The following is a 12,658-nucleotide window of genomic DNA, read 5'->3' on the forward strand; positions in this document are numbered from 1 at the left end:
CCTGCAATATAGACCATCCGATCTATATCTGACGAATAGAAATCAAACTATGACAATTTTGCAAAAATATACCCGCCCTCTCCACATTTGCAGATAAAGCCTTCCCTCGTTCATCTTCGTCTTCCACGAAATAAACATCTCATATAAATGCATCTTGATATTCTGTGCAACGGATGAGCCTCTTGCTAGTCACTATAGATACAAAGCTGGCCTGGGGCTTGGGCAGATCCTCACTACAACACATATTGTTCGAAATGACAAAGGGGATTTCGTTGCAGCGGATAACCTGCACGTTAGATCGATCATCGATGCTTAAAACACGGAGGCATGACGCTTAAGTGAGGCCTGGAGTTGGCTTCGAACATTAGAGTCCAATACCTCATGGTGCAGTCAGATTGTGCAGTGCTGGTGAATTTTATGAATAGTGGGAGCCCCTGCTCCTACCGTGGCTACTCCAATCATCGAAGGTTGTTCTGAATTACGTACAAGTTTTGAGAAGATTATTATCGAGCATTGTATGCGTGCCACAAATAGTGTTGCCCATGAGCTAACGAGCATGGCAAGGGTTCATCCTCCGTCACTTTGGATGGATAACACACCTCAATCGATCCGTGGATTGATTGTCGATAATGTTTCTCTGTTTGATTGAGTTGATTGAAAGAAAGCTAGTGCATTATGTAAAAATCTAAAAAATAAAAAAAAATAGTAAATGGGATTTTTTGTTTCTGCCTATCCGTTGAAGATTTCGGAGCGCAATTAACGAACCTTTGGACACATCCGGCCCCTCTATCCCACTCCATTCCATACCCCGCACGGCCGCACCCCCCGGCCCCACCAACCCAGTTGCTTTAAATGTTACGCCCACATTGACCGACACTCCTCAAGTCTTCCTCCAGTCTCCTCGCCTCCGCCTCGGCGACAAAACCATCGGGCAATCGTCAGCTCCGTCTCCCCTCCCCTCCCCTGTCCATCCATCCTCCCCGATTCCCTCCCCCAGATCCATCGGATTCCCGCCGCCGCTCTCCGCTCTCCGCTCTCCGCCTCGCGACCTGCTGCGCCGGCGGCGACGGGAGCGAGCGGCAGACAAAAAGCCATTCCTGCCGCCGGTCCTGGGCCGGGGCGGGGCCGGCTTCGTCACTTCCTTCTGCTGCTGGTAAGGAACCCTAGCTCGGTCGGACGGATCATCCCCGCGAGCGCGTTTCGTTGTCGGGGGTTCTTCCGTCTTTGCTCTGCTGTGGTGGCATTGAGCAGCCGGGCCGCGAATCGTTCGCAGTTTCCGCGGCTCCGTTAGGTTCTTCCTCTGCAGCGCGCGAGATCGATCGGAGTTTACTTCGTCTAGGTTAGATCGATCACAGTTTTTGCCAACGGGATTTGGTGCCCAGGTTCGAGCGCGGCTTGTCTTCCTGAATTTTTGGGGAATCCAACTAAACCCCCAAATCCCATGGTCGGCCCGCCCCTGCTTTGCCAATAACAGAGGAGGGTGCTGCATTTCTTTTCGGAAAGAATAAACAGGGCAGATGAAGAAGCGCAGCGGGTGTAGAGGTCTGGGGAAATGTATGTCCCCGATTGTCTTATCGATAAATTTTTGGGGTCGGATATTTTTTGTCGTTGACCTTTTTAGCTGTTCTTGGATTCTTGCTTTACCCGAGCTGTCTGTTTGCTAGTGCCTGATGAAGTGGGATGTTTGTTCTTTTGTCGGCATGTTTATGCTACTGCATTGTGATGGGATTTTTCTTGCAGTTTTTAGTTTTGAGTGAAACCGTTGCTTACAGTTTTTAGTTTTTAGGGTCGGAGTACTACTTAGTTTTGGGTGAAACCGTTTGATTGTTTATTTGTTACTATTACTATTACCAGTGTTTGACATTCCATACATTCCTTACTTCTTTATTAGTTTAGAAGAGATCCAAATAAAAGAACTCGAATATAAAATTGCAACCTGAGTTTCTTCCTAAATACGTAAAGACCTGACATATATCTGCAGATCTGTCTATGCTTTCCAGTGACTGACTGTTTTTTTAATCATGATTATGCACTGCTGTAGTTTTGGTATGAACCATCATCATGGGCGGCAGGACTATTCAGGTGTCAGGGTTTCCTTCAACTGTCAATGCTGACCATGTCAAGGATTTGTTGGAACAATTTGTTGGTACTCGCAACGTCTTTGCGATCAAGCTCAGGCCTCCAAAGAACATCTCTGCAAACTCGAAATCTTTTGCCATTGTTCAGTTCCAGTCCGAGGCACATGCTTCGCTGGTGTTGAAAGCGGCCCAACGGAATGGACTTAGGAGTGGAGGTAATCATCTGAAGGCCCGATATGCAGAGCGTGACATTGTTCCGAGACCAAGAACTACAATTTTTAATCTACAGGATGCAATACTGCATTTTGGCTGCCTTCTGAAGGAAAGAGTTTTATCTGTTTTGTGGAGCGGAACAAATGTTTCCGTTGAGTTTGGATTTGCTATGAAGAGGATTGACTTTTGCCTGATCTACAACTCGAAGAAATACAAACTTGAACTCTCCTACGAGAGCATATGGGAGATCCAGCTTCATCATCCACCTGGGTTGCAAAAAAAGTTCCTTCTGATTCAGGTATGTTAGTTGTACAACACTATATGTATGCTGGACATGCTTTTCATGAATTCATAGTAGTATTTTTACTTGCATATCATTTTTCCTTTCCTGTTGCTGCGAATCGTGAGTACAGTATAAGTACATTACTGTGTTCCCATTGTTTCAAGTGTATAACGTTTTACAATTACAGCTTCTGCATGACAGATGTAATTATGTTTTTGTAAATATTAAAATAGTTCATACACATGTCTTTTCTTCTGCTTGTCAGCTTGTGCCAGAAACAATATAATTGCTATATTTCATTTTGTTGCCTTTTGGTAATTGATCATTTTGCTGTGTTTGGAATGCTGGAGGTGCACTTGAATTTTGTAGAGTTCAGCTTTGTTGTTAGTGTTTGCTCTTTCTTGATTCTTCTGTTATATATACTGGGAAAATGCTTTTGTGTTGTCAAGTGTACAACAATAATTCTCTAGAGTACTGATAAAGTGATATATCCATATAAAGTTATGCTAGTTGAGTTTTAATTTATAGCCCAAGATGAGGGAACACCAATTGCTATAGTACTGTTTCCAGTATTTCCTCAATGGTTGCATGCATCTTTAAATGCCGATCAACATCTGTAACCATTTTAAAGTTAAATCTAGTTGTTTCTGTTTGTTGAAAGCTCAGAGATTTTTGATAACCTCAGTTGGAGAGATTTATCCTTTTCTCAGGTTCAGGCTGCTCCAAAAATTTACGAACAAAATATACGCCGTTCTGGTTCTATGTACAATGATCCTTTATTCAACTATTTTAGGGATGATACAGATGACCAGTGGACCAGAACAACTGATTTCACTCCATCAGCCAGCATTGGGCAATCATCTATCCTATGTCTGGAGCTACCACATATTTGTTATGTCCCAAACATCAGAGAGTACTTTGTTTACTATGAAGTACACAATGAAGTCTTCCATCTCCAGCGTGGATATTCATATTCAAGCAATACTTGCTTTGTTCCACTTGTGAAATCTCATCATTTCACTGATGTCCCCTATGAGATACTCTTTAAGATCAACCACTTGGTTCAGAATGGGACACTTAGTGGGCCAACACTTGATGACAACTTCTACCGTCTGGTCAGCCCAGGATATGAATGCATTGACCATATAAAGCGTGCACTTGAAAAGATGTCATACCTAAAAAAGACTTGTTTGAATCCAACAAAGTGGTTATCTGAACAATACAAAAAAAATTCAGATATCACGCTACGTGTTAACATCACCAAACATAAGCCTGGATGATGATGGGTTGGTATATGTCTATAGGGTGCAAATTACCCCTGCTAAAGTGTACTTTTATGGTCCTGAGATTAATGTCTCGAATCGTGTTGTACGGAATTACGCTGCTGATTTGGATAACTTCCTTCGGGTTTCGTTTGTCGATGAGGACTGTGAGAAGCTTCGTTCAACTGATTTATCACAACGCTCTGCTCCAGGAAATAATACAAGGACTGCTCTTTATAATAGAGTTCTTTCGGTTCTTTCAAATGGCATCACTATCGGTGACAAGCACTTCGAATTTCTGGCTTTTTCTTCAAGCCAGCTCCAAGATAACTTCTGCATGGATGTTTGCTTCTCGGCCGGGGTTATCTGCCAGTGACATCAGGGAGTGGATGGGGAACTTCCGTAATATTAGAAATGTGGCAAAGTATGCTGCAAGGCTTGGTCAGTCTTTTAGTTCCTCAACAGAAACTTTGAAAGTGCATAGGCATGAGGTGAAAGAAGCTCCAGATGTAACAAACGGTACAAAGTATGTATTCTCGGATGGAATTGGAACCATTTCAGTTGATTTTGCAGATGAAGTGTCTAAGAAGTGCAACTTGACCTGCTTTACTCCCTCCGCTTTCCAAATAAGGTATGGAGGTTACAAAGGTGTTGTCGCTGTTGATCCAAAATCACACTGGAAACTATCTTTAAGAAAAAGCATGTCAAAGTTTCAGTCAGATAACATCACACTAGATGTTCTTGCATACAGCAAGTACCAGCCATGTTTCCTGAACCGGCAGTTAATCACTCTTCTTTCGACACTCGGAGTCAGAGATAGCATATTTGAACTGAAGCAACAAGAAGCTGTGAAGCAGTTGAACAGAATGGTAGCTGAACCACAAGCTGCTATTGATGCAATTGAGCTTATGCCCATGGGAGAAATTACCAACATTGTTAAAGAGTTGTTGTTATGTGGTTACCAGCCTGATGTTGAACCATTTGTTTCTATGCTTCTACAAACATTTAGAGCATCCAAGCTGCTAGAATTGAAAACGAGGTCAAGGATATTTGTCCCAAAAGGACGAGCAATGATGGGATGCCTGGATGAAACCCGCACACTGAAGTACGGACAGGTATTCATTCAAGCTTCTAATAGTGCAAATGACCGTGGAAAGTCCATCGTAACTGGAAAAGTTGTCGTTGCCAAAAACCCTTGCATCCACCCTGGTGATATACGTATTCTCCAGGCTGTTCATAGTCCTCCTCTGGGCCACATGGTTAACTGTGTTGTCTTTCCGCAGCTGGGGCCAAGGCAAGTATTTAGTAATGCATTCTTCTATGTTTTCCAGTAACTTTTTTTTAGCAAAATCTCATTTTCAGAATAATGTTTTTTTTTCTGATTTGGTAGAAAGCGTCAGTTGAAAGTGAAACAGCTTTCTACATTAAAATCGAAGAACTTTTGCTAGTGAAGTTTAGGTGCTCCTCATGGATGTTCTTTTCTTGGATGTACTATTGTTTTGTTTGTCCTTTATTGAAATCAATGTCGAATTTTGTTCATGCAGACCTCATCCTAATGAATGTTCAGGGAGTGATCTTGATGGGGACATATATTTTGTTTCATGGGACCCAGATCTCATTCCAACTCGTATGGTGGCGCCTATGGACTATACTCCAGCACCAACAGAAACATTAGATCATGATGTTATGATTGAGGTATTTTATGTTTGTAGCCCAGATTATTTATTTTTCATGCCATTCACGATAACATCTGTACACCTGTTGGCTGTTGCCATGAACTGTCATTTAGTCGTGCTTCTGATTGTGAATTAGCTTTCGGTTCTGGTTCTTCCATTTCTGAAGAGTTTACTACTTAAACCTCTCCTCGCAAAAAGAAAAAAGACTACTTAAACCTATTTTCTGAGTCCTGAAGGGTTTTAATTTGTTTGTTTGTATTTCCGCCGGTCCAAAATGTAGGTCTTTTTAGAGTTGAGCACAATGAACTAAGGGTGGTGGTAACATGCCAATGTTACCCTTCATTCATTTCAAGTACTCTTTCTTCCTCCCAATACAGTACGTGCTACAGTTGTAGGCTCAATTCTTGATGAAACTAATGTGGGGCTAGATTGGAACACATGAGAAGAAGTGTATTGCGAGTGTAGAAGGACCTACATTTTGGATGGAATTGAAAAGACTAAAAGGACCTACGTTTCGGACCGGAGGAAGTAGGACGATGAATCTGTTTCTTCTCATTGTCCATTACTTGCACGGAAATTCCAAGCATCTTGTAAAACAAATCTGATACCCTGCTTTGGAACCACTTTAATATTGTGCAGGAAGTACATGAGTATTTCACAAATTACATAGTTAACGAGAGTCTGGGAATCATTGCCAACGCGCACGTAGTCTTTGCGGATAGGGAAAGATTGAAGGCTGAAAGTACACCATGCATTAAGCTGGCAGAGCTCTTCTCCATTGCTGTTGATTACCCAAAGACAGGAGTACCGGCTCAAATTCCGCCTGAACTACATGTGAAGGAGTATCCAGATTTTATGGAGAAGCTCGACAAGGCTACCTATGTATCCGAGGGAATAATAGGGAAGCTCTACCGGGAAATTAAGAAGCAGAACCCTCACATTGGACACTTTACAGAGGATGTGGCAAGGCGGTCTTATGACACTGATTTGATAGTTCATGGCTACCAAGACTACATTACCGAAGCTGTGTGGTTCAAGGAAGAGTATGACTTCAAGTTGGGTAATCTGATGGAGCACTACGGAATAAAAAGCGAGGCTGAGATAATAAGTGGATGCATTCTTAAGATGGCAAAGAATTTTACCAAGAAGAGTGACGCCGATGCTATCAGTCTGGCGGTGAAATCTTTGCGGAAGGAAGCAAGGTCATGGTTCAGCGAGATGGGTTCAGATGAGAGCGGAGATGGTCATGAGGCCTCAGACGCCAAGGCATCCGCTTGGTATCATGTTACATATCACCCAGAGTTCTGGGGTAGCTACAATGAAGGGTATGATCACCGGCCACATCTCATCAGCTTTCCATGGTGTGTCTATGACAAGCTGATTCTCATCAAGCGGAAGAAGAAGTTTCTGCTCTATCTTGAGAACAGAATGAGACGCAACACGATATTCGGCTGAGTGCGACAATCAGGTCGTTGTTGGTCTTGTACATATATTTGAACATGTCGATTCTTGTGCTAGAATGATCGCCGAAGAGCGATTGTAATTGTTAACTCAGATGTGTTGATCTACATGTGGGGTGGGAACGAACTACTAACCTTGTGGGCATTGGATGCAGCCGTTGAATGTATTTCTGTGGCTTGATCTGTAATCATGCTTAGTTTTCCCCTGCTCTTTAGGTCATATTCGCACTGCACATGTTCTTGTTAATCCTGCGCTTGCATTGAAAATTTGAAATGTATGAAAGACCCAACTTCAGCTTGATTGTATGACCAGTATGAATGAATCTTTTTCCTTGCTCTATCAAAACAATACCTCTGGTTTTTCAGTAGTACTGTATGACTTCACACTCGTTGCACTGCAGCATTTACAGGATCGAACCAAAAAAACGCAAGGGGAAATGAGAAACGAGAGAAGCAGGGAGCCTTGATGTTAATTACAGGGTTCAGTTAGCATTTGGCATCAGGAGAACTGTACAGACTCTGGAACTGTCAAGAAGGAGACGGCGCGAGCAGGGAGAACTTGACGTGCAGCGAGATCTTGCCCTTGTCGACGTCGAGCCTTGCGCCGGTGGCGAGCCAGTACCCGGGGCTGTCGTGCGGGCCCATGGTCACCTGCGAGGTGTCCACGAACTTGAGCAGCTTCTGCGCGCCCACGGGCACGGGCGGCCCGCCAGCGAACACGCCGGAGTTGATGTTGGCCACCACCAGCGGGGGGACTCGCTTCTGGCCGCCACCGCCAGCGCCGCCGGACGACGGCGACGAAGAGGACCCCGAGAAGGGCATGGACAGGAAGCTCGACGACGACCACTTCCCCGACGCCCCCCTCGCCGTGCCGCGCCCCCACCTGGACTGCACGACGACGTAGCCGGGCAGCTCCGAGTAGAGCAGCCGGAGGTGCAGCACGGTGGTGGAGTCGTGCGCCATGACGTGGAGCTGCGCGCCGGTCACGACGTAGGCGGCGCGGCGGCCGTCGTCGTCGTCGTGGGAGTGGTGCCACCGCGGGTCGTACTTGACCGGCGCGGTGCAGACGTGCGCGAACATGCGCCACTGCACCGGCTCGTAGTAGCGGTGGTCGTCGGTGACCGCCTCGGAGCCCCGCCACGCCGGCGCCATGTCGGCCTGCGCCTGCACGGCGGCGATGAACGTCGGGGTGGCCGACAGGTGCTGCAGGTGGATGCCTAGCCTGATGCACGTGAAGGTATCACTGGGTTAGTCACGCGTAGAGCTCCATTTCGTGGGGTTGGGGTATTATCACGAGCAAGCAAACTTCATTATAGAGAAATTATACTATACCGGTTGTTTTTCTTGCCCTCGAGGTGCAGCCTCATCCCGGTGACCGGCAAATTCGACACAACCACCTGCGTTAACATTACATTTATTTTTATGTCATATGATCATGATCATGATCAATCATCGAATATTTCTTCAGTGATAATCGTGGAGCAATCTGAGTAGGAGTGAGGACGAGGGGGGTCTCTGATTGAAAATACCTGGCTGGAGCTGACGTAGAGCTTGGAGCCGAGCAGGCTGAAGTGCAGGGCCGGGCCGGAGCCCTGGCGGTTGGAGCAGGGGCCGAGGGGCAGCTCGCCGAGCCCCGGGGCCCACATTCTGTGATGCTGGAAATCCAGGAAGTACCTCAGGTCAGCCAACGGCGGCTTATCTGTAACAGTCATTTGGCAGATCACGTGTCACTTTTGAATGCAATTATTGAGCACGGACAGGTACTTGCTTGTAACATTGATTCTCGAAGAAAGAAGAAATTTTCTACGGTGCACTATTGAACGCTGGCTTCAACTAGGCTAAGCAAAGGAGCGTGACATCGACATCTAGATGATGTAGGTGCGCTCACATCTGAGGTAGAGGTTGATGGCGTGCGAGAGGAAGCCGGTGCCGGCGACGCCTCGGAGCAGGGAGGTGATGGGCACGAGCTTGGCGTTGATCACGTCGGGCGCCGCCGGCACGGTGGGGAGCCACTCCGCGTGGCTGCTCACCGTCGTGTTCCCTCCCCGCTTCGAGTATATCACCGTCACTCCCTGCACGCCACGAAAAAGAGTTAAATTATTACTACTACCATATCGCAGTGGTAATCACTAAGCGACAGTGCTAGCCAGTTAAATTAATCAGTTAGTACCTCCTTGGATGAGACGAGGGTGGTGATCCCTTGCAGCCGCTGCTGCGCCACCTGCGCGTCGAACACGTTGAAGGCCTCCGGCGTCCTGGTGAGCTTGGACCTGGACCTGGCGTGGGGAGGCGGCACGGCGCAGGCGCCGGTGAAGAGCTGGTCGCCGAGGCGGTCGAGATGGCCCCTGATCTCCGACGGCGACAGCGGCGAGGACGCGGCCTGCCGCACGCACACCACGTCCTGCCCGCCCATGCTCAGCCCCACCACCACGTGGGTCCCGTACTTCTCGATGAAGCTGCATGCACGCACGCACAACGTTCATGCACAGGTCAGTGACGTTCGTTCATGTTGGAGGGTTCATACAAGGTGTCTGTCGACCAGATTGTCAGTGTCGCTGTCAGCACACTGTCTGAAAACTACGGGTCTGTCTGTCTGCCTGATAGAACCAAACCGGCGGCATGTGTCGCGCTCCGGTTTGTCAATGGCGGCACGTTCAGAGCCCGGGGCGCCACATGCTGTACGTTCAACAAAGACGGGCAGCAGAGAAAAAAATGAACATCGTAGCACCTTCCTGGCACTAAATTAATACAGTGCTCTAAATAAACCACGTTATTTTCTGTTTGTGGTCAGAGGTTTCAGTATGGACGTCTGAACCGCTTTGCGTGCGCGGGGCCGGTCGGCACGAGCACGACACGGGCGTGGAACCAGTCAAAGTCCTGCACTGGTACCGTCTTCGTAGTTCGTACTTAGTGAGAAAGAAAAAGGAAGGGGAGGGGGCGAACCTTGCGATGGCGGCGGGGTCCCAGGCGGCGGGGACGTCGCGGAGGACGTGGGCGGCGAGGGCGAGCGGGCGGCGGTCGAGGCGGAGGTCGAAGAGGGAGATGAAGTAGCCGTCCATGGCGAGGCACTTGGTGGAGGACGCGTCCTGCGCCCAGGACCCGCTGTCCAGGTCGAAGCACGCGTTGAACTGCCCCGACGGGATCTTCCCCTCCACCGCGCTCCGCTGGTTGAACAGCTCCGACATCTGCACCGCCACCATGCATGCATGCCCGCCAAATCAGTTTTCTTTTTAATTAAGCGCGTTTCTCTTTCACGTATATATATATATATATATATGTATATGCTCTTTCAGCAGAAATTTGTATATGTCCTTTCTTCTTCGGAAATAGTACTAACTAGTGAACGGTCCCTAGGAGGGGGTGGCAAGCGAACGCGTTTCCCTGTGCGCGAGATCAAACGGTGACAGTTTTAGAAGAAAAACGACTTCCTCCGAAGAAAAATGAACTATCATATTGTTCTGAAGAAAATGTCATGTGAATCTGAAGAAATTATCAGCAAAAACTTTTGTAAATGTCATCCCAAACAGCGAGCGTTCGCCAGCTATTGTTGTCCTTGGAAAATACTAACATCGAAGAATGCTTGTTTTGTATATTTTTAAGTTTTTTTTTCTTTCGGTTCGTTGATGTACGTCTTACGGATCTTTGTGGTGAAAGTCAAACAGCTGCTAGTGCACCGTCACGATTCGAGGTGATGTTTGTTTATGCAAGGGGTGACCATAATTGTGGAGCCAAATTTGACTTGAATTAACAAAGAAGTTGTATTGGTGGATAATGTAATGAGGACAGCAGGACCACACGCTATGGCCAACCAAATCTTCTTACGACTAGCTGATCTTGATTTTTGGATGGTTGATTTTGATCCAGTGGAACGCAGAGCATTTGACGCCGACAGTGGAGGGAAACACGGAACAATGTTGCTTATACTCCCGGAAAATGTCAAGCCAATATCATCCTTTGCCGGAAAAAACTCTCTCAAAAATGTTGAGAACGGTCGATGGCTGTATGTTTTTATCGGGGAGAAGTCGATGATTGGCGCAGTTCGTGAGAATCACGTAGGACCGCATAGGCGTGGTCAGCACCCCCAAATTGGATACTTAATGAGGGAAAGCTGTGCAAGCAGCCACCATTCACATTCGCGAAATAACAAATGAAATTAAAATAGCAGCCACCATTCACACCAACCGTACTATACTTGCGTTGCTTTCCCTGCTCCGACGAACTAATTTAATCCGGCGGCTAATTCTTGAACCGGTTGATTGCTTACGATGCTTTCTCAGCAAAAGTCCCAGAGAACTTTCCCACAGCAGAAGGACAAACGGCCAAAAAATAATTATCTGATCTTACTTCAGTTCATTGCGTTTCGTCTTGCTCCAGTTTCTTGCACTTAATCTTACCAGCAACGCTTAATCAATTTGGGCAAAGTTTCAGAGAACTTGTAACTGCGGAACCACTGATTACGTTCAGAAAAAAATAGCTTAACTTTCACTCCATTGCGTCTCGTTTGGCTCCAATTTCTTCCTTCTAGGAGTACTTACTAGCAACGTACACGTATGTGCGAATCTTGCGTAACGGAATTGAAGGAAGCTCAAACAGAAGAGGCGATCGGGTGATCGAAAACTGTGATCATGCACAACGAATGCTTATGTTACGTTGAGTATGCGGCGTGCTAACCTTGCTGAACTCGAGCGCGTCGGACTTGAAGCGGACGCGGTCGCCCTTGCCGCACTTGACGTCGGCGGGCATGTCGCGGACCACGCCGACGCCCGGCACGGCGGCCGGCGCTGTCTCGCGGGAGCTCCTGGCGACCACGCAGCCGCCGGAGTGCTTGCAGAACTTGAGCCTGAGGTCGCACGTCATGTCGAACCCCAGCCCCAGGCACCGTACCGCCTTCTCCGCCGCTGCCGCCACGGCCATCGGTCGGTCGGCACGGCAGGTTCTCGCCTCCCGGCTCCTACGGCCGCTGCTCCGCTACGCTCCCCGCCATGACTTCTTGCTGGCCGGGTAGCTAGGCGGCAAGTTGAAGTATATATATGGGCATTGCTTGCGCCAGGAAGTTGTCCAGAAACTGAAGTCTGAAGGGGCGCAGCTGCTTGGGCAGGGGAGCTACAGCCTACAGGGATTGTTAATGTTCGGTTCGGTTGGTTCTTGGTGTGAATGGAACTAGGATGTGTCACTTTCTCTCTCCAATCAAATGAGAATGATTCTCCTTCTTATTTAACTTCAAACGAGCTCTGGTTCCTGGGTTTTGAATCAAGAGTCGGAAGCTGTTACTGTATATGTGGAAAGGGAAATGTAATGTGGACTTGCATGTACCGTCGCAAGTGCTGGTTGGAACTAACAAAGCTTTTCTGTTGGGGTTTCAAGGTTCAAGTCGGGGTAAAGGTTGACCCGGAGTGGTACTAGTGTACTTTGGGGAGCTCATTAAACAAAACCACAACTTCAGTGTAAATTGGTTATTTATTAATCAAGGAAGTTCATGGGATACAATGAATGTCTGGTGGGTTTATAAGCCACAAATAACGCCTATAATCCAGACCGAAAGGTACTTAGCGATGCTATTTGCCTCGATATTGATAGATCTACCCTCGAAGATGAAGGCACAATGGTGAAAGTTCCTTGAAGTCTCTGTTATCTCCCTATGCTCCCCCCCCACCCCCCCCCCACCCCCCGTCCGCTGATTGATGCA

The 12,658-nt window shown here is 47.3% G+C and overlaps 1 protein-coding gene and 1 pseudogene across 2 annotated transcripts; one reads left to right on the top strand and one right to left on the bottom strand.

Moving 5' to 3' along the window:
• The first annotated feature begins 903 nt into the window (after window positions 1-903).
• Window positions 904-7,297, top strand: LOC119325473 (annotated as a pseudogene).
• LOC119325474 (MACPF domain-containing protein At1g14780-like) lies at window positions 7,292-12,100 on the bottom strand. Of its 2 annotated transcripts, none has more exons than XM_037599217.1 (7): window positions 11,644-12,100; window positions 9,916-10,157; window positions 9,143-9,428; window positions 8,861-9,044; window positions 8,502-8,627; window positions 8,305-8,369; window positions 7,292-8,194 (listed from the first exon to the last, which is right to left on the bottom strand). In XM_037599217.1, exons 1-7 carry the CDS (start codon window positions 11,884-11,886, stop codon window positions 7,472-7,474), a joined length of 1,869 nt encoding a protein of 622 aa, XP_037455114.1. In that variant the 5' UTR covers window positions 11,887-12,100; the 3' UTR covers window positions 7,292-7,471. The 2 variants fall into 2 exon arrangements, with proteins under 2 accessions (XP_037455114.1, XP_037455113.1); XM_037599216.1 differs by having other exon boundaries at window positions 8,502-8,671; window positions 11,644-12,096.
• Window positions 12,101-12,658: the final 558 nt, after the last annotated feature.

This window comes from Triticum dicoccoides, chromosome 6B, assembly GCF_002162155.2.
Source record: "Triticum dicoccoides isolate Atlit2015 ecotype Zavitan chromosome 6B, WEW_v2.0, whole genome shotgun sequence".
In the NCBI taxonomy this organism is placed as follows: domain Eukaryota; kingdom Viridiplantae; phylum Streptophyta; class Magnoliopsida; order Poales; family Poaceae; genus Triticum; species Triticum dicoccoides.